The following is a 22,771-nucleotide window of genomic DNA, read 5'->3' as shown; positions in this document are numbered from 1 at the left end:
GCTCTCAGGCAGAGGCCACATGTTCAAAAAATACATAATAAAGTTTCGAAAATTATTCAGGACTCAGGAATATATTGATTTTATTTATGTTTATATATAATTTTTATGATACCATAAAAATAACCATGTAGTCAATAACAATTTAACTGTACAATTTAGAGTAACTAAGACTGTAGAATTGAATTGTTTGTAATACAAAACATAAAGGCCAGAGGTTATAGGTACCTTATCACAATGTGATTATTATACATTGTATGACTGTACCAAAATATACCATATATGACATAAATATATACACATATTATGTACACACAAAAACTAAGAAAAATAAATTTAAATATAAAAAAAATTAACCCACAGGAACCATATTCTTTCACTTATTTGCAGTTTAAAGCCACTGAAAAAGAAGAATACTAGAAATGTTAGTCTATTATGTTACCAAATAGTGTAATGTTACCATCTTTTAAATACACCCTTGAGTAAGGTGGAATAGGTTAAAATTAGTGGCATAATAACACTTTGCTGAATGTATAACAGTGTTTAACATGTCATCAATGTTCAATTAAAAAATTAACACACAATTTAAAACTTTAAAACTGTAGTTTTATCACATAAAAGTACAATTAGTAAAATGACATACTAATTATTTTGATTTAATTTTAACTATAAGTAATGGCCGGGTGCGGTGGCTCAAGCCTGTAATCCCAGCACTTTGGGAGGCCGAGACGGGCGGATCACGAGGTCAGGAGATCGAGACCATCCTGCCTAACCCGGTGAAACCCCGTCTCTACTAAAAAATACAAAAAACTAGCCGGGCGAGGTGGCGGGTGCCTGTAGTCTCAGCTACTCGGGAGGCTGAGGCAGGAGAATGGCGTAAACCCGGGAGGCGGAGCTTGCAGTGAGCTGAGATCCGGCCACTGCACTCCAGTCTGGGCCACAGAGCGAGACTCCGTCTCAAAAAAAAAAAAAAAAAAAAAAAACTATAAGAACGATTTTCTCTCATAATAATGTATTAGAATATTACTTAGGGCTGGGTGCAGTGGCTAACACCTATAATCACAGCACTTTGGGAAGCCAAAGCAGGCAGATCACTTGAGGTCAAAAGTTCAAGATCAGCCTGGTTAACATGGTGAAACCTTCCTTTACTAAAACACAAAAATTAGTTGGATGTGGTCATGGGTACCTGTAATCTCAGCTACTTGGGAGGCAGAGACAGGAGCATAGCTTGAACCTGGGAGGAGGAGCTTATAATGAGCCGAGATTATGCCACTGCACTCCAGCCTGGGCAACAGAACGAGATTCCCTCTCAAAAAAAAAAAAAGAATATTACTCTGAACGCCTACCTCATACATCACTCAATTCTATAAGTTAACCACAAATAGCTTTTCTACTTAGATTTTCATCATGCATCTTACATTTTAATGTCCTCAGTCATCCATAAGAAAGGTAATAAATAATGACCACCTAATAAAAGTCTCCGAAATCTTTGATGCAGAAAGAATTGATCACAGGCTTTTACATGTGAAAACAACAGAAACGAAGAAATAGCATGAAGTAATTAAAGAGTTGAATTCCATCATTATTCAGTTTCCAAATAAGCTGTTTTTGTTTTGGGGTTTTTTTTTTGTCTTTTGAGACAGAGTCTCGCTCTGTCACCCAGGCTGCAATGCAGTGGCAACATCTCAGCTCACTGCAACTTCTGGCTCCCAGGTTCAAGTGATTCTCATGCCTCAGCCTCCCAAGTAGCTGGGACTACAGGTGTGCACTACCATGCTTCGCTAATATTTGTATTTCTTTTTAGTAGACATGGGATTTCACCATGTTGGCCAGGCTGGTCTTCAACTCAGGTGATCTGCCCACCTCAGCATCCCAAAGTGTTGGCCTTACAGGTGTAAGCCACTGTGTCTGGCAAAAAAAAATCTATATTTTCAGGACAAAAGTATACTTTAAATGAAATTATAACTCTTCAAAGATCTACTTCTTTTAAAGCTACTTACAAATAATTTTTCTTTTTATCAACTTTAGTTTTGAATTTTTTCCTATACTCAGCAATCTGAGTAAGTGTAATGTCTGAAGTTTGAGAGACAGGTATTTCTACTGTGGATTCTCTTTACTTAATTTTGGATTAAATTTTTAAAATATTTACTGTATCTGCAAAAATATATTTTAGTATAAACTTTTGTGTTTTATAATCTGTAGTTTTTGAAAAAATGTTTTTCCAAATTCATTAAATTTGCAGGGTTATTCTTCAATATTAATTCCCTGATGTTGAGCAAAGTTGGAACAACTACCTCAGGGTTTTCCTGTAGTACAAAATGTGTACAATAAAACCTGTGATACAAGTAAAGGTACTACAATCCTCTTTATATTTGTAATGTGTTTCCTCAAAATAAATATTCTTCTGTAATTTAAGGGCTTATATTTTCTGAAAGATCTATTGACACCAATTGCACTTTTAACGCTTTTATTTAGTATGAACTCTCTGATATTGACTAAGATGTGAGAAGATATTAATGATTTTTTTTTCCAGACAGAGTTTCCCTCTGTTGCCCAGGCTAGTATAAATGCTTTCCTTTGCAAAAAGGCATGAGCATTGGTTAAATGTTTTGCCACATTGTTCACACTAGTTTTCTCCAATATGAGTTATCTTACCTACAATCAAGTGTGACAGCCATTTAAAGGCTTTGTCACATTCTTCACATTTCTAGGATTTCTCACCAGTATGATTTCTTTTATACTCAGAAAAGTTTCAGGTGTTGCCAAAAGCATTGTCACATCTTTCAGGTTTGTAGTTTCTCTCTAGTATGAATTAGCCTGTGTCTGTTAAGAATTGAGGATCTGTTAGAGGCTTTCCCACATTCTTCACATGTGTATGCTTTCTGTCCAGTATGAGTTGTCTTATATGTGGTAAGCCTTAAGGACTGGTTAAAGGCTTTGCCACATTCCACACAACTGTAGGAATTCCCTCCAGTATGAATTACCTTATGTTTAGTAAGGATTGAGGAAGAGTTAAAAAATCTGCCACGTTCTTCACATTTGTAGGGTTTCCCTTCTGTATAAATTCCCTTATGTTCAGTAAGGGTTGAGAACTAATTGAAAGCTTTGCCACATTTTTCACATTTGTAGGGTTTTTCCTCCCGTATGAATTCTCTTATGAGTAGTAAGGTGTGAGGATTGGTTGAACTCTTTACCACATTCTTCACATTTATAGAATTTCTTTCCAGTATGAATTTTCTTATGTTTATTGAAGACTGAGACCCAGCTAAAGGCTTTGCCACATTCTTCACATTTGTAGGGTTTCTCTCCAGCATGAATTCTCTTGTGTTCACTAAGGCTTGAGGGCCAGCTGAAGGCTTTTCCACATTCTTCACATTTGTAGGGTTTCTCTCCAGTATGAATTACCTTATGTTTAGTAAGGGTTGAGAAGTTACCATAGGCTTTGCCACATTCTTCACATTTGTAGGGTTTCTCTCCAGTATGAATTCTCTTATGTTCTGTAAGGTTTGAGGACTGGTAGAAAGCTTTGCCACATTCTTCACATTTGTAGGGTTTCTCTCCAGTATGAATTCTCTTATGTTCCGTAAGGGTTGAGGACCGGTTGAAAGCTTTGCCACATTCTTCACATTTGTAGGGTTTCTCTCCAGTATGAATTGTCTTGTGTGCAGTAAGGGTTGAGGCCTTACTAAAGGCTTTGCACATTCTTCCCATTTGTAGGGTTTCTCTCCAGTATGAATTATCTTATGTTTAGTAAGAGCTGAGAAGTTAACATAGGCTGTGCCACATTCTTCACATTTATCGGGTTTCTCTCCAGTATGAATTCTCTTATGTTCACTAAGTCTTCAGGACCAGATGAAGGCTTTGCAACATTCTTCAAATTTGTACGGTTTCTCTCCAGCATGAATTCTCTTATGTTCAATAAGGCTTGAGGGACAGCTGAAGGCTTTTCCACATTCTTCACATTTGTAAGGTTTCTCTCCAGTATGAATTACCTTATGTTTAGTAAGGGTTGAGAAGTTACCATAGGCTTTGCCACATTCTTCACATTTGTAGGGTTTCTCTCCAGTATGAATTCTCTTATGTTCCGTAAGGTTTGAGGACCGGTAGAAAGCTTTGCCACATTCTTCACATTTGTAGGGTTTCTCTCCAGTATGAATTCTCTTATGTTCACTAAGTTTTGAGGACCAGTTGAAAGCTTTGTCACATTCTTCACATTTGTAGGGTTTCTCTCCAGCATGACTTCTCTTATGTTGAATAAGGCTTGAGGGCCAGCTGAAGGCTTTTCCACATTCTTCACATTTGTAGGGTTTCTCTCCAGTATGAATTACCTTATGTTTAGTAAGGGTTGAGAAGTTATCATAGGCTTTGCCACATTCTTCACATTTGTAGGGTTTCTCTCCAGTATGAATTCTCTTATGTACTGTAAGGTTTGCGGACCGCTGGAAAGCTTTGCCACATTCTTCACATTTGTAGGGTTTCTCTCCAGTATGAATTCTCTTATGTTCCGTAAGACTTGAGGACCGGTTGAAAGCTTTGCCACATTCTTCACATTTGTAGGGTTTCTCTCCAGTATGAATTCTCTTATGTTCCACAAGGTGTGAGGACTGGTTGAAAGCTTTGCCACATTCTTCACATTTGTAGGGTTTCTCTCCAGCATGAATTACCTTATGCCTGGTAAGGGTTGAGGCCTTACTAAAGGCTTTGCCACATTCTTCACATTTGTAAGGTTTCTCTCCAGTATGAATTCTCTTATAATAAGTAAGGGTTGAGGACCAGTTAAAGGCTTTGCCATCTTCTTCACATTGGTAGGAATTCTCTCTGGTATAAATTCTTTTATGTCGACATAGGTGTGAATGCATGCAAAATGATCTGACATATTCCTTACATTTCAAAAGCTTCTTTCTAGTATGCCTTATCTTATGTCTTTTTGAATTTGAACATTTATGAAAGACGTTTACATATTCGCCACATTTAAATACTTTGCTCTGTGTAGTTGTCAAACTCTGGTTAAGCTTATTATAACCTTTTTTGTGCACCTTACACTCATCCACATTGGTACAACCAATTTTTAACTGTAAATTCTCAGGTCCACATTTTTCACATCTTCTCAATATCACTTTTCGGAGAGAATCTTCTATGCCCTGCTCTGGACAAAGGTGTTGAGCAAAATGAGAACATATAACTGGAAAGAAATAAAAATAACAAATTAGTCCACTTATTAGACTCAGATAAATACAGTTTCCAAATCTAACCTATAAAATTATTCAAACTACATAAGTAAGATTACACTGCAATATGACACAAGCCCTAATTCTTCACAGACTTATAAATGTAATGAAAACATACAGACCAAAATACATATGTGGATAATTTATACATGAGTTAAGTGTGTACAGTGTCTGAATTAAACCCAATGCGAAGAACCACATAGAAAAAAAGAAAAGTTTGTTACATTTACCTATAACAACTCTTTCTGCTCCTCAGTATTACCTAGTCCCTTCAGAAGTAAATTGTAACTTCTGGCTTTTTTTTAAAGGAAAGTAAAATATTGGCATGTACAATTTAATTTCTGTCTTCTACTGGCCTTTCCACACACTGGTTTCTGTCTCCCATGACATAAGTTGCTGAAATAAATGATGGTATACTTTCATTTTGAGTCTGCTGAGACCAAAGGTAAATACACTGCAGCAGAGCACTGCAGTGCTGCAGAGACAGAACAGGTGTACCAGGTAATTACTTTTCAGGAGAAACATAATCTCTTTAAACTAAAAGCACAAAATTTCAGACAACACAAATCTGAAGAACATGTTTGACAGAACCACACAATCTCTAGTCAAGACCATTGCTTTCTGACTATGCCAGGACAAAGCTACATTAATAAATTTTGTGACAGGTAACCTTTCTAAATGTCCAAATCTCAAAGATTACATACAATCTATACAAAATAGGGCAACATAATCCCACCAAAAATATTATTAAAATTTCAGAAAGAAACCACTAAAAATTTATATACTAATTTTAAAAATGGAATAATAATGCGTGAAACAGGAACACAAAAGACTATAAAAAGTTAGAAAAATGAGGATAAGAACAAAAATATCTAAATTGTGGTGATAAAAATACAAAAATAAATAATTGAAAGATTCTAAAATTAAGAAAAACTATGTAAAAATAAAAAAGCTCAAAAAGCAAATTACGATACACACAAATACATTTATAACAAAAACGTATTTATAATCACAATTTCAATAGTTACAGACGAAAAGAGAATTTTGGGAGCTGCAAGATAAAAGTGATTTGCAAACAGTCTTATGACATGGTTAGACGAATTGCTAACAGGAGGAACCAGTTTAGAGAAGAACATAAATGACCTGATGGAGATGAAAAACACAGCATGAGAACTTCGTGAAGCATGCACAAGTATCAATAGCTGAATCGATAAAGCAGAAGAAAGGAGATCAGAGATTGAAGATCAACTGAATGAAATAAAGCAAGAAGACAAGATTAGAGAAAAAAGAATAAAACGAAATGAGCAAAGCCTCCAAGAAATATGGGACTATGTGAAAAGACCAAATCTACGTTTGATTAGGGTACCTGAAAGTGACAGGGAGAATGGAATCAAGTTGGAAAACACTCTTCAAAATATCATCCAGGAGAATGTCCCCAACCTAGCAAGACAGGCCAACATTCAAATTCAGGAAATACAGAGAACACCACAAAGATACTCCTTGAGAAGAGCAACCCCAAGGCACATAATTGCCAGATTCACCAAGGTTGAAATGAAAAAAATGTTGAGGGCAGCCAGAGAGAAAGGTCGGGTTATCCACAAATGGAAGCCCATCAGACTAACAGTGGATCTCTCTGTAGAAACCCTACAAGCCAGAAGAGAGTGGGGAGCCAATATTCAGCATTCTTAAAGAAAGGAATTTTCAACCCAGAATTTCATATCCAGTCAAACTAAGTTTCATAAGTGAAGGAGAAATAAAATCCTTTACAGACAAGCAAATGCTGAGAGACTTTGTCACCACCAGGCCTGCCTTACAACAACTCCTGAAGGAAGCACTAAACACACAAAGGAACAACTGGTACCAGCCCCTGCAAAAACATACCAAATTGTAAAGACCATCGACACTATGAAGAAACTGCATCAACTAATGGGCAAAATAACCAGCTAGCATCATAATGACATAACAATATTAACCTTAAATACAAGGGCTAAATGCTCCAATTAAAAGACACAGACTGGCAAATTGAATAAAGAGTCAAGATCCATCTAAGTGCTGTATTTCAGTCTATATGTGCAAAGACACATATAGACTCAAAAGAAATGGATGGAGGAATATTTACCAAGCAAATGGAAAGAAAAAAAAAAAATCCGGGGTTGCAATCCCAGTCTCTGATAAAACAGACGTTAAACCAATAAAGATCAAAAGAGACAAAGATGGGCATTACATAATGGTAAAGGGGTCAATGCAACAACAAGAGATAACTATCCTAAATATATATGCACCCAATACAGGAGCACCTAGAATCATAAAGCAAGTTCTTAGGGACCTACAAAGAGACATAGATTCCCACACTATAACAGTGGGAGACTTTAACATCCCACTGTCAATATTAGCCTGATCAATGAGACAGAAAACTAACAAGGATATTCAGGAGGTGAACTCAACTCTGGACCAAGCAGACCTAATAGACATCTACAGAACTCTTTGCCACAAATCAACAGAATACACATTCTTCTCAGCACCACATCGCACTTATTCTAAAACTGACCACATAATTGGAAGCAAAACACTCCTCAGCAAATGTAAAAGAATGGAAATCATAACAGTCTCTCAGACCACTGCAATCAAATTAGAACTCAGGATTAAGAAACTCACTAAAAATCACACAACTACATGGAAACTGAAAAACCTGCTCCTGAATGACTACAGGGTCAATAATTAAATGAAAGTAGAACTTAAAAAGTTCTTTGAAACCAATGAGAACAAAGACACAAAATACCAGAATCTCTGGGACTATGACAAAGCAATGTCTAGAGGAAAATTTACAGCACTAAATGCCCACAAGAGAAAGCAAGAAAGATCTAAAATACACATGCTAAAATCACAATTAAAAGAACTAGAGAAGCAAGAACAAACAAATTCAAACCCTAGCAGAAGACAACAAGTAACTAAGAGCAGAACAGAAGGAGAGAGAGACACAAAAAACCCCTCAAAAAATAAAAATAAAATAAATCCTGAAGAGGCCAATAACAAGTCCTGAAAATGAGGCAGTAATTATTAGCCTACTTTCCATTTTCAGTTTACAAGACTGGTGTATTTATTTATACTACGGGGGCAGGTTCATTTGAGCAGGTTGTTTTCAATTAGGGAGGCAAGTGGTATTAAGACTAGAATTGTGGTGAAATGTATTACGGATGCTACTTGTCCAATAGTCATAAAGGGTTGGCTTATTGGTTGACTTCCGATTCAGGTAAGAGTTAGTAGAATTGTGATTAGGAGTCAAAATAGGAACTGGCTGAGTGGGCGGAATGCCATACTTTGTTGTTTGGATTTGTGGAGAGTGGGTATGAATAATAAGATAAGGATTGATAGGAGGAGTGCTAACACCCCTCCTAGTTTATTAGGAATGGATCGTAGAATTGCATATGCGAATAAGAAGTATCATTCTGGTTTAATGTGTGGAGGCGTGCTTAGGGGGTTGGCTGGGATGTAGTTGTTTGGATCGCTTAGAAGGTCAGGCGTGAATAATACTAATGTTATTAAGGTTGTGAAAAAGAGGGCTAGGCCTAGGATGTCCTTAATTGTGTAGTAGAGGTGGAAGTCGATTTTATCGGAGTGAGAGGAAATTCCGCCGGGTTTGATCCTGTTTCGTGTAGAAATAATAGGTGTAGAGTAGTCAAGGCTGTGATAATGAAAGGTAGGATAAAGTGAAGGGTAAAGAATCGTGTGAGGGTGGGGTTTTCAATAGAATATCCACCTCAAACTCATTGGACGAGAGTGGTTCCGATGTATGGGATTGCTGATAGTAGGTTTGTAATTACGGTGGTGCCTCAGAATGATATTTGGCCTCATGGGAGTACATAGCCCACGAAGGCTGTTGCTATGGTTATGAGTAGAAGTGTGATGCCAGTGTTTCAAGTTTCTGTGAGAAGAAAGGAGCCGTAGTAGAGGCCTCGGCCTACATGTAGAAAAAGGCAGATGAAGAGTATGGAGGCACAGTTGGCGTGGAGGTAGCGAAGGATTCAGCCGTTATTTACCTCTCGGACGATGTGTGCGATTGAGGAGAAGGCGGAGGAAGTGTCTGGTGAGTAGTGTATTGCTAGGAATAGTCCTGTAATAATTTGTAGAATTAGGCAGGTTGCAAGAAGTGAGCCGAAGTTTCATCATATAGAAATGTTAGGTGGGGTGGGTAGGTCAATGAAGGTGTGGTTAATTATTTTTAGGATTGGGTGGGATTTGCGTATTGGGGTCATTAATGTTTTTGTAGTTGAAGTACAATGATGGTTTTTCATATCATTGGTCATGGTTGGAGTCCACGTGAGAACAATGACATATATTTTATTTTTGTTAAACGTATCATTAGTTATGGGGTTTGTGGGGTTTTCTTCTAAACCCTCTCCTATTTATGGAGGGCTGGCATTAATTGTTAGTGGTATAGTTGGTTGTGTGATTATTTTGAATTGTGGGAGAGCGTATATGGGTTTAATGATATTTTTAGTTTATTTGGGGGGTATGATAGTTGTTTTTGGGTATACTATGGCGATGGCTATTAAGGAGTATCCTGAAACATGGGGATCGGGGCTTGAGGTTTTTGTGAGTTTTCTGGTAGAATTAGCGATGGAGGTGGGTTTAATTTTATGAGTTATAGATTTTGATGATTTAGTGGTGGTGGCTAACTTTAATAGTATGGGGGATTGGGTGATTTTTGAGGGTGAGGGGTCGGGGTTAGTTCGAGGGGATTCTATTGGTGCAGGTGCTTTGTATGACTATGGACGTTGATTGGTAGTGGTTACTGGTTGAACGTTGTTTGTTGGTGTATACATTATTATTGAGATTACTCGGGGTAATAGATTATGTTATTAGGAATAAAGTTAGAATGAGGGGAATAAGAAAGGAGAGGGAGTAAAGTTTGATTATGCCTTTTTGGGTGGTTGTGATGGTGGAGATGGTAGTGTGGATATGTGAAATTGTTTTGGTTATAGATTTTTCCAGTCAGGTTAAGTCTAGTAAGAGGAAGGATAGGTTTTGGCTTATAAGTAGATTTTGGAAGGAGGTTATATGGTGAATTGTGATAGGGTAATATCCTAATATGTTGGAGAATTTAAATGTGTGTGATGGCATGTTTATCTTAAGTTTGTTGGTTATAAGGGCAAGGTCTAGGGCTACTAGAAAGCCCAGGGTGGTTAGATATAGGGCTGAGAGTTTTAGATGGTGAGGTATTGTTGGTTGGGGGAGTGAAGTAGGGGAGATATTGTTGGTGATAAGAAATCCTGCTAGTATATTGCCGGCGCGGTGGCTCAAGCCTGTAATCCCAGCACTTTGGGAGGCCGAGACGGGCGGATCATGAGGTCAGGAGATAGAGACCATCCTGGCTAACACGGTGAAACCCCGTCTCTACTAAAAAATACAAAAAACTAGCCGGGCGAAGTGGCGGGTGCCTGTAGTCCCAGCTACTGGGCAGGCTGAGGCAGGAGAATGGCGTGAACCCGAGAGGAGGAGCTTGCAGTGGGCTGAGATCCGGCCACTGCACTCCAGCCTGGGTGACAGAGCAAGACTCCGTCTCAAAAAAAAAAAGAAATCCTGCTAGTATACTGCCGATAGTGAGGAGTTTGATTGGTTTTAATAAGGTGGGGTTGTTCTCGTTAATATAGATTGAGGTTGGGAAGCGGGGTTGTCCTGTTAGGGTTATAAAGATAGTTCGGGTGCTGTAAGCGCTAGTTAGGGATGTGGCAATGAGAGTGATAGATAGGGCTCAGGCGTTGGTATACGACATGTTTGCGGTTTCGATGATGAGGTCTTTGGAGTAGAAGCCTGTGAGGTAGGGTATGCCTGCAAGTGCTAAGTTGCCAATAAATAGGGAGGTTGAAGTAAGGGGTATTGTTTTAAATAACCCTCCTATTTTTCGAATGTCTTGTTCGCTGTGTAGGTTATGAATAATGGATCCAGAGCAGATGAATAATATAGCTTTGAAGAAGGCATGGGTGCAGATATGTAGAAACGCTAGGTATGGTTGGTTGATGCCGATAGTAACTATTATGAGGCCCAGTTGGCTTGAGGTGGAAAAGGCTACGATTTTTTTAATATCGTTTTGTGTTAGGGCGCAAACTGCTATGAATGTGGTGGTAATGGCTCCTAGGCACAATGTAAGGCTTTGGATTAATGTATTATTTTCTATTAGAGGGTGGAACGGATGAGCAGGAATACTCCGGCGACAACTATCGTGCTGGAGTGGAGTAGAGCTGAGACTGGTGTTGGGCCTTCTATGGCGGAAGGTAGTCAAGGGTGAAGACCAAATTGGGCTGATTTTCCTGTTGCTGCCAGGAGAATACCTATTAGTGGGAGAAGACTTGGGTTGGGGTTTAGGATAAACATTTGTTGAAAGTCTCATGAGTTGTAATGTAGGATGAACCATGTTATGCTTAGGATAAAGCCGATATCGCCAATACGGTTGTATAACATTGCCTGAGTGGCTGCTGTGTTGGCTTCTATTCGAGCGTACCATTAGCTAATTAATAAGAAGGATATAATTCCTATGCCTTCTCAGCCAATGAAAAGTTGAAAGAGGTTGGTGGCAGTGATTAAAATTAGTATTATGATGAGAAATGTGAGAAGGTACTTAAAGAATTGATTAATGTTTGGGTCTGAACTTATATATCATAGTGAGAATTCTATAATACATCAAGTAATGAATAGTGCAATTGGGATAAATATTATGGAGAAGTAATCAAATTTGAAGCTTAGTGTTAATTCTAATGTTTGGATTGTTATTCAATGTCAGTTTGAGATAATTGCTTCTTCGTCCAGGAGAATATACAAGATTATGGGGAGATGGCTAATGGTGAAAGAATATATCATAGTTGTTTTTACGTAGTATGGATATAGGTGCCTTTTGTTGGGATTAATAAAGGTAATAGCAATTGGTCGAATTAGAGTGGTTAGGATTGTTATGGTAATGGAGGTGTACATGGTTGTTACTTTTATTTGGAGTTGCACCGATGTTTTTGGTTCTTAAGGCCAATGGATAACTGTAATCCTTTAAAAGTTGGGAAAGCCGTATTTATTAAAAACGGAGACATGGGTTAGCAGCCCTTGCTAGCTTTCTCAGTAAATAAGAAGTGGCAGGCCTCTATGGTTAGATCCACAATTTAATGTTTTGGTTAAACTATATTTACAGGAGGTGAAAACTAGAATAACATTAGGGTTAAGGGACAGGAGTATAATAGGGGAAAGGTGTTTGAATATTAGTATGTTTTCTCATGTAAAGGAAGGTTTTATATTAGTAGTGTGATATGTAAGTATTCCTCATTGTGTTGTGGTAAATATATAGAGGGAGTAGAGGGCTGTAATTAGCATATTAAGTCCTGTAAGCGTAATGGTGATGTATGATCAGGAGAATGAGGTTATTATTACAAGGAGTTCTCCTACTAGGTTAATAGTAGGGGGTAGGGTGATGTTGGTAAGGTTTGCTGCAAATCATCAAAAGGTTATTAATGGAAATAGTATTTGGAGTCCTCGGGAAAGTAGTATAATGCGGCTGTGGGTTCGTTCATAGTTTGAGTTTACTAGGCAAAATAGTATGGATGAGGTGAGTCCGTGGGTGATTATAAGAACAGTTGCACCAATGAAGCTTCAGGGGGTTTGAATGAGGGAGGCTATGATTACTAGGGCTATGTGGCTCATGGAGGAGTATGCGATGAGTGATTTTAGGTCTGTCTGTTGAAGACAGGTAGAGCTTGTTATGATTATGCCCCATAGGGATAGTATAAGGAAGGGGTAGGTTATATGTTCTGTTGTAGGGTTAAGGATAGAGGTGAGTCGTATCATGCCGTAGCCACCTAGTTTTAGGAGTACTGTGGCAAGGACTATTGATCCAGCAATGGGGGCTTCAACATGGGCTTTGGGGAGTCATAAGTGTAAGCCGTACAGGGGTATTTTTACTATGAAGGCTATTATGCATGCTAGTCAGGTAAGATTGTGGGATCAAGTGGTTGTTAGTTTTTGAGGCATGAGCGTGAGTAGCATGATGTTTAGTGAACCCAAACTATTATAGGTATAGATTAACATAATGAGTAGGGGAAGAGAGCCAGTTAGTGTATAGAATAGGAAATATGTGCCTGCGTTAAGGCGTTCTGCTTGGCTGCCTCATCGGGTGATGATGATTAGGGTAGGAATGAGACTGGTTTCGAATAGAATATAAAATATGTATAGTTCTTTGGCTATGAATGTTAGAATTAGAGAGATTTGTAGGAAAATTAACATGGAGAGAGAGAATTTTTTCGTGAGGGGGATTCATTATGTAAGTGATATTGGCTTGCTGTAATCATAAGGGGCAGGAGTCAGGCAGTTAATATTAGGAGAGGTGTCGTTAGAGGGTCGGAAGATAAATGGATTGAGTAGTTGAGGAGATTGTTGCTGGTTTGGCTGAAAAATAATAAGGGGATAATACTGATGGTTAGGCTATGTACAGTAAGGTTAATTCAGATTATGCTATTTTTGGAAAATCACGTTGTTGGTAGTAGTATAATTGTGGGGATAACTATTTTTAACAATGAAGTAAATTTAGGTTGTGGATATAGTCTAGACCATATGTGTTAGAGATTGAGATTAGTAGGGCAAGACCGACTGCTGCTTCGCAAGCAGCAAATACTAGTAGGGCGATGGGTATAATGTTAGCTAGTAAGGAGTGCATGTTTAAAGCTATAAGAGTACTTATAATAAACAGTGATGATAATATTCCTTCTAGGCATAATAGGGAGGATATTAGATGTGAGCGATAGGTTAACATACCTAGGAGTGAGATTATAAATGCTAGTGTAACACTTATATAGATGAAAGGCATTTGGTTAGTATGGTTATCACAATCTAATGAGTCGAAATCATTTGTTTTGTTTAAACTACTTACCAATTCAGTTCAATCCAGTCCTTTTTGAGTTCATTCGTAGGCTAGGCTTAGGGTTAGGACAATAATTAGTGTAACTGATGATTTAAGCATGGTTGGAAGATCTGTTGTTTGGAGAGCTCATGGTAGGGGTAGTAGTAGGGCAATTTCTAGGTCAAATAGTAGGAAGGTAATGGTGACTAAGAAAAATTTTATGGAGAAGGGAATGCGGGCAGGGTTTAGTGGGTCAAAGCCACATTCGTAAGGATCGGTTTTTTCTGCATAAGAGTTCAGCTGGGGTAGTCAGAATATGATAATTACTAGTAGGAGGGTCAGAAGGGTATTAATTGTCAGTGCTAATGCTAGGTTAATTACTCTTTTTCGAATAGTATCGAAACTAGTTGATTGGAAGTCAACTGTACTAATTATACTAAAAGAGTAGGATCCTCATCAGTAGATAGAGATATAAAGGAATAATCAGACCACATCTACAAAGTGTCAATATCAAGCAGCGGCTTCGAATCCAAAATGGTGGTTTGATGTGAAGTGGTATAATAGTTGACAGATAAGGCAGGTAATAAGGAATGTAGATCCGATGATGATGTGAAGTCCGTGGAAGCCTGTGGTGATAAAGAATGCTGAGCCATGGATACTATCGGAAATAGTGAAGGGCCCTTCAAAGTACTCTGAAATTTGTAGTAGGGTGAAGTAGATGCCTAGTAGGATTGTAATGAGTAAAGCTTGGATTGTTTGTTTTCCATTACTTTCTATTAGGCTGTGGTGGGCCCAGGTGATTGTAACTCCTGATGCAAGTAGTACGGAGGTGTTTAAAAGGGGCATTTCTAGGGGATTTAAGGTAGTAATTCCTGTTGGTGGTCAGCGTCCTCCTAGGTGTGGGGTGGGAGCAAAGCTCGAGTGGTAGAATGCTCAGAAGAAACCGGTGAAGAAGAGGATTTCTGAGATGATAAAAAGGACTATTCCATAACGAAGGCTTTTTTGGACAGGTATTGTATGGTGGCCTTGGTAGGTGCTTTCTCGAATAATGTCACGCCATCATTGGTATATGGTTACCACGTTGGTTAGTAGGCCTAGCATTGGTAGAGTGGTGGAGTAAAAGTGAAATCATATAATTAAGCCTGATGTTGTTAACAGGGCTGAGAGAGCCCCTGTTAGTGGTCAGGGGCTAGGTTTAACTATGTGAGAGGCATGAGATTGGTGGGTCATTAAGTGTTATCACATAGATAAAGGATGATTAATAGTGTGAAGACATAGGCTTGGATTAGGGCCACTGCGATTTCTAGAATGGTCAATAGTACTAGAAGTGCATAGATTAGTGAGGTGATAGGGAGGTTGATGGTTGATAATGTTAGTGCAGCACTTCCTATTAGGTGCATTAGTAGATGGCCAGCTGTGATACTGGCGGTTAAGCGTACGGCTAGGGCAACTGGTTGCATGAATAGACTGATTGTTTCAATAATTACTAGTATAGGAATAAGGGGAGTGGGTGTGCCTTGTGGTAGGAAGTGGGCCAGAGAGCTTTTAGTTTTGAAGTGAAGGCCTATGATTACTGTCCCTGCTCATAGGGGAATTGCTATGGCTAGGTTTATAGATAGTTGGGTGGTGAGTGTAAATGAGTAGGGTAGAAGTCTGAGAAGATTGGTTATTGAGATAAAAATAATTAAAGATGTTAGTATTAGGGACCAGGTTTGTCCTTTGGTATTATGGGATATTATTATTTGTTTTAGGGTTAGTTGGATTAGGTTTTGTTGAATGGTAATTAGTCGATTATTAATAAGGTGTTTGGAGGTTGGAAATAGTAGCGCGGGGAGTAAAATGATGAGTACTGCAGCAGGTTGGCCTAGGATTGTTGGAGAGGTAAATGGGGCAAATAGATTTTCGTTCATTTCAATTGTCAGGGGTTATTGTAGGTTTGTGTATTGGGATTCTTTTGTAGGGGAGGTGGGTAGTAGTTTGTGTTTAGTAGTTTTAATTGTATAATAAGAAATAGTGTGGGGAGTATAGTTATGATGATAGTAAACCATACGGATGTATCTAGTTGAGGCATTTCACTGCAGAGAGGGTATTTCTCTCGATCTTTAACTTAAAAGGTTAATGCTAGGATAGCTGTATAGTGTATTATAAGAATATTTTGCAGAGAGTTATGGAGTGAGATGTGGGGGGGGGGGGTCTATAGGGTAAATACAGGCCCTATCTCAAAAATTTTTAGTGAAATCAGTTCTGTGACAATGGGTATGAAGCTGTGGTTAGCACTGCAGATTTCTGAGCATTGTCCGTAGTATACACCTGGTCGTATAGCGGTGAATGTGGTTTGATTCAGGCGTCCAGGAACTGCATCTGTTTTTAGGCCTAGAGTAGGAATTGTTCATGAGTGTAGGACGTCTTGAGATGTAATTATTATTCGGACAGGGGCTTCAATTGGGAGAACTACTCGGTTGTCAACTTCTAGAAGTCGAAGGTCTCTTGGGTTTAAGAACAATGGGGGGAGTATATAAGAGTTAAAGATTAATCCTCCGTAATCTGTGTATTCGTAGGTTCAGTATCATTGGTGTCCAATTGATTTAATAGTAAAAGAGGGGCTGTTGATCTCGTCTGTTAGATATAGGATGTGCAGGGATGGAAGAGCAATTAAGATTAAAATGATTGCGGGTAAGATGGTTCAAATGGTTTCTATTTCTTGGGCGTCCGTGATATTGGTGTTGGTTAGTTTTGTTGTGAGAGCTGAAGACAGGGCATATAGGACTAGAAAGCTAATTAAGGATACAATTATAAAAGTGTGGTCATGAAAAGCAATTAATTCTTCTATGATAGGGAATATAGCATCTTGTAGGCCTAGTTGAACGGAGTGAGCCATATAAGATATATAGGGTTTAACCTATGATTTAGCTTTGACAAAGGTATGAAATAGTTTTTCTAATATCTTATTGAAAAAGTTGTGGAGGTCACAGGGCTGGCTTGAAACCAGTTTTAGGAGGTTCAATTCTTTCCTTTTTCATTTAGTTTAATGTAGGTTGGTTCTTCAAATGTATGGTAGGGTGGAGGGCAACCATGCAGTCACTCTAGGTTGGTAGAGGGCTGTTCAATTAATGAGACTTTACGTTTTGAGGTGAAGGCTTCTCAGGTTATGTAGATTATTAGTATTACTGCTACTAGGGAAATGAAGGAGCCTATGGATGAGATATTTCATCTGGTATAGGCATCGGGGTAGTCAGAGTAGCGTCGGGGTATTCCGGATAAGGCGAGGAAATATTGTGGGAAGAAGGTTAAATTTACACCTACAAATATGATGGTGAAGTGGGCTTTGGCATAAGTTTGGTCTAGAGTATAGCCTGAAAATAAGGGGAATCAATGAATGAAGCCTCCTATGATAGCAAATACAGCTCCTATCGATAGTACATAGTGAAAGTGTGCAACAACATAGTACGTATCGTGTAGTACAATGTCTAATGATGAGTTTGCTAACACGATACCAGTTAAGCCCCCTATGGTAAAGAGAAAAATAAAGCCTAGAGCTCAAAGTATTGCAGGAGATCATTTGATATTGCCTCCGTGAAGCGTGGAAAGTCAGCTGAAGACTTTAATGCCAGTGGGAATTGCAATAATTATAGTGGCGGAAGTGAAGTAGGCTCGTGTGTCTACCTATTCCTACTGCAAATATATGATGGGCTCATACAATAAAGCCTAAAAACCCGATTGACATTATAGCTCAAACTATACTTATGTAGCCAAATGGCTCTTTTTTTCTGGAGTAATATGTCACAATATGAGAGATTATCCCAAATCCAGGTAGAATGAGGATATAGACTTTTGGGTGGCCGAAAAATCAGAATAGATGTTGATACAAGATAGGATCCCCCCCCTCCGGCAGGATCAAAGAAAGTGGTATTTAGGTTACGGTCTGTTAGTAATATAGTAATGCCGGCAGCTAGTACTGGTAGAGAGAGGAGTAAAAGGATGGCTGTGATTAACACTGACCAGATGAATAAGGGGGTTTGATATTGAGATATTGCAGGGACTTTTATGTTGATAATAGTGGTAATGAAGTTTATAGCCCCTAGGATGGAGGAGATGCCTGCTAGGTGAAGTGAGAAGATAGTTAGATCTACGGAAGCTCCTGGGTGGGAGAAATTTCCTGCTAAAGGAGGATAAACTCTTCAACCTGTCCCAGCACTGGCTTCTACTGCCGCAGATGCCAGTAACAGTAGAAAGGAAGGGGGGAGAAGTCAAAAACTCATATTGTTTAGGCGGGGGAACGCCATGTCGGGGGCACCAATTATTAGTGGTACTAATCCGTTTCCGAAACCTCCGATTATGATGGGTATAACTATAAAGAAAATTATGACAAACGCATGGGCTGTAACGATAACATTGTAGATATGGTCGTTGCCTAATAGGCTGCCTGGTTGACCCAGTTCAGCTCGAACAAGAAGGCTTCGAGCTGTGCCTATGATCCCAGCCCATGTGCCGAACAGTAGGTAAAGGGTTCCAATATCTTTGTGGTTTGTTGAGAACAGCCAACGGTAGGCGAACATAGGTGGGGGAGGAGGGGTAGAATGGCTGAGTAAGCATCAGGCTGTAAACCTAGAGACAGAGATTAAAGTTCTCTTTTTACCAGCTCCGAGGTGATTTTCATGTTGAATTGCAAATTCAAGGGAGCAGTTAATTTTGCCGGGGCTTCTCCCGCCTTTTTTCCCTGCGGCGGGAGAAGTAGATTAAAGCCAGTGGTTAGAGTATTTAGCTGTTAACTAAAATTTTATGGGTTTGAGTCCCATTAATCTAGTAAGGGCTTAGCTTAATTAAAGTAATTGATTTGCATTCATTTGATGTGGAATAGAATCTGCAGTCCTTATATATTTCAGAAATTAAGCGTGGTTTAACTTACTGAGGGCTTTGAAGGTCCTTGGTCTTACTTCACCTAAATTTCTAGAGGATGACTAGGGTTAGTGGAGAAATTGTTAAGAGGAGGGTGGTGAGGATAATGAGTGGGGGGATGAGGAGTATGGGTTTTGTATTTTCGAGTTGTCATTTTATTTTTGTATTGTTGGATGTAGGGAGTATTGTTATGGAGGTGGTATAAATTAGGCGTATATAAAAGTATAAGTTGAGTAGGGTTATGGTAATTATAATGGAGGGGATGATGAAGTTATTGCTTTTTGTAAGTTCTTGAATGGTAATTCATTTGGGTAGGAAACAGATTAGTGGGGGTAAGCCTCCCATGGATAGGAGGGTGGTTGATATTAATGGTATTAGTCAGGTTAGTTTGTTTCAAGTGCAGGATAGTATAAGAGTTGTGGTATTTGAGTTTAGGTTGAGAGTTAGGAATGCCGTAGTTGTCATAATAGTGTATATGATTAGGTAATAGATTGTGATATTTGGGTTGTAGGTTAGTGTTATTACTCAGCCTGTGTGAGTAATTGAAGAATATGCCATGATTTTGCGTAGTTGTGTTTGGTTAAGGCCTCCTCAGCTGCCTATTATAACACATAGAGTAGAGAGGGTCAGGAGAATATCTGTATTGGTTGAAGAATGTATTTGGTATATAATTGAGATGGGAGCTAGTTTTTGTCATGTGAGGAGGAGCAGACCAGAAATTAAAGATGTCCCTTGGGTGACTTCTGGGATTCAAAAGTGGAAGGGGGCTATTCCTAATTTTATGGCTAGGGCTGTTGTTATGGCTAGAGATGAAAGTTGGTTGATGTTGTCTGTTGTGGTTCAGCATCTGGAGAGTAGGTTGTTGGAGATAATTGCTATTATGAGGATTATAGATGCGGTGGATTGTATCAGGAAATATTTAATAGCGGCTTCTGTAGAACGGGGGTTTGTTTTTTTGATTAGAATTGGGATGAAAGCTAGTATATTTATTTCTAGGCCTGCTCAGGCGAGGAATCAGTGTGAGCTTAGCGTTGTAATGAGAGTGCCTGTGATTATGGTGAGGTAGACAATAAGTTGGGCTAGTGGGTTAATTAGTACGGGAAGGGTATAACCAACATTTTCGGGGTATGGGACCAATAGCTTATTTAGCTGACCTTACTTAGGATGGAGTGTGGTAGGTAGCATGGAGAAATTTGGGTTCTCAGGGGTAGGTTTGATACCTATAATCCTAGAAATAAGAGGATTAGGGCCTCTATCATTTACTCTATCAAAGTAACTCTTTTGTCAGACATATTTCTAGGTTTGCGGAGGAATACTGGAGATTGCAACAGGTGTTGAGATATATCATATGAGAAGAGCTAGTGTAAGTGGGAGGAAATTTTTTCACAGTAAGTGTATAAGTTGATCATGGTGGAATCGAGGATATGCTGTTCGGATTCATAAAAATAATGAGGTTAGAAGAAGTGTTTTGGTGGTAAAGCACGTTGTAAATAGTTCTGGGGAATTAATAGAGTATAATGTGCCTAGGAAGATTGTGGTTATTAGGGCATTTATTATAATGATATTTATGTACTCAGCCATGAAGAACAGGGTGAATGGGCCTGCGGCATATTCAATGTTAAAGCCTGAGACTAGTTCCGATTTGCCTTCTATGAGGTCGAAAGGAGCTCGGTTTGTTTCAGCTAATGTGGAGGTGAATCATTTTATGGCTAGGGGTCATGATGGTAGGAGGAGTCAGAGGTGTTCTTGTGTTGTGATAAGTATGAGAAGATTAAATGAGCCGCTTATTAGTAAGACTGATAAGAGAATAATAGCAAGAGTGACTTCATATGAGATTGTTTGGGCGACAACTCATAGTGCTCCGATTAGTGCATAGTTTGAGTTTGATGCCCATCCTGATCATAAAATGGAGTAGACAGTTAGACTAGATGTGGCTAGAATAAATAAAAGTCCTAGATTGAAGTTAATTAGTGGATGGGGTATGGGAAGGGGAGTTCATAGGAGAAGAGCAATGGAAAAGGCCAAGGCTGGTGCGGTAATGTAGAGAATGGTGGTAGATGTTGAAGGTTTTAAGGGTTCTTCCGTGAATAGTTTTATGGCGTCAGCGAAAGGTTGTAGCAACCCGTAGGGGCCAATGGTGTTTGGTCCTTTGCGTAGTTGTATGTGGCCCAGTAATTTTCGTTCAATGAGTGTGAGGAATGCTATGGCGGCCATTACGGATATAATAAGGAGTAGGAGATTTGTTGTTGACATGGTGTTAAGAAGAGGAGTTGAACCTCTGATTGTAAAGTTTTAAGTTTTATGCAATTGCCGGGCTCTGCCATCTTAACAAACCCTGTTTTGGGGTTGGGTTGGTGTTATTTTGTTAGATTGAGATTAGGTCATCTATGGAATGAGGGCACTTTATGAAGTGGGCCTTATTTCTCTTGTCCTTTCGTACAGGGAGAAATATAGAATAGATAGAAACCAACCTGGATTACTCCGGTCTGAACTCAGATCACGTAGGACTTTAATCGTTGAACAAACAAACCCTTGATAGCTGCTGCACCATTAGGATGTCCTGATCCAACATCGAGGTCGTAAACCCTATTGTCGATATGGACTCTGGAATAGGATTGCGCTGTTATCCCTAGGGTAACTTGTTCCGTTGGTCAAGTCATTGGGTCAATTACAGGTGCTGGTTCGCTTTGGCTTGTGTAGTCTTAGCGTAGGCTGTTCGGAGGTTTAGTTATGCTCCGAGGTCACCCCAACCAAAATTTTTAATGCAGGTGTGGTGGTGTAAGGGTCCGTGGATTTGTATAGTTTTGATTGCATTAATAAATTAAAGCTCCATAGGGTCTTCTCGTCTTATTGTTTCATGTCCGCCTCTGCACGGACAGGTCAATTTCACTGGTTGAAAGTAAGAGACAGTTGAACCCTCGTGATGCCATTCATGCGAGTCCCCATTTAAGGAACAAGTGATTACGCTACCTTTGCACGGTCAGGGTACCACGGCCGTTGAGTATGTGTCACCGGGCAGGCAGTGCCTCTAATACTGGTAATGCTAGAGGTGATGTTTTTGGTAAACAGGCGGGGTTAAGTTTGCTGAGTTCCTTTTACTTTTTTTAACCTTTCCTTAAAGCATGCCTGTGTCGGGTTAACAGTGTGAGTAATACTGACTTGTTTCTGTTTGTTAGTGTTAGGCTGTTAAGCATCGGTGAAGTTTTTCAGTCTGATTTAGGCTTATGCGGCGGAGAAAATGTTCATGTTACTTATATTAGCATTGTTGCTTCTATGAAATGATAGATTAATCCAATGTGGAATAAGGAGTTCAGTGGTGTGTTTGGAATTTTTATATAATTGATGTTGAGCTTGAATGCTTTCTTAATTGATGGCTGCTTTTGGGGCAACTATGGAGGTCAGATTTTTTACTCTCTATACAAGGTTTTTTCCTGATGTCTGAAGAGCTGTCCCTCTTTAAACTAACAATTAAGTTTACAGGGGGATTGGGTAGTTCTGCAGGTAAACTTAACTATCTTGGATAACCAGCTATCACCAGGCTCGTTAGGCTTGTCACCTCTACCCATAAATCTTCCCACTATTTTGCTACATAGACGGGTGCGCTCTTTCAGCTGTTTTTGGGTAGCTCATCTGGTTTCAGGGAGTCTGGCTTTAGTTCTCTTTGCGAGATTGTTTCTAGCTGATTCATTATGCAAAAGGTACAGGGGTGAAACTTTGCTATTTTGTGCTTGTTTGTTTTTTATTTCCCTTACGGTACTGTGTCTATAGCACCAGGATA

At 39.1% G+C, this 22,771-nt stretch overlaps 1 protein-coding gene and 1 pseudogene across 1 annotated transcript; both read right to left on the bottom strand.

The window, feature by feature from the left end:
• LOC144337079 (zinc finger protein 728-like) overlaps positions 1–22,771 on the bottom strand; it is a 57,235-nt pseudogene that overhangs the window by 7,723 nt on the left and 26,741 nt on the right.
• LOC144336940 (uncharacterized) lies at positions 3,115–4,856 on the bottom strand. Its single transcript, XM_077978653.1, is given in 2 exon segments — positions 3,115–3,695; positions 3,698–4,856. Coding segments are annotated over 2 exon segments (1,740 nt in total).

This window comes from Macaca mulatta, chromosome 19 (assembly GCF_049350105.2).
Source record: "Macaca mulatta isolate MMU2019108-1 chromosome 19, T2T-MMU8v2.0, whole genome shotgun sequence".
Taxonomy (NCBI): domain Eukaryota; kingdom Metazoa; phylum Chordata; class Mammalia; order Primates; family Cercopithecidae; genus Macaca; species Macaca mulatta.
The sequence above is the reverse complement of the archived record's forward strand: the minus strand, read 5'-3'. Positions and strand labels throughout refer to the sequence as shown.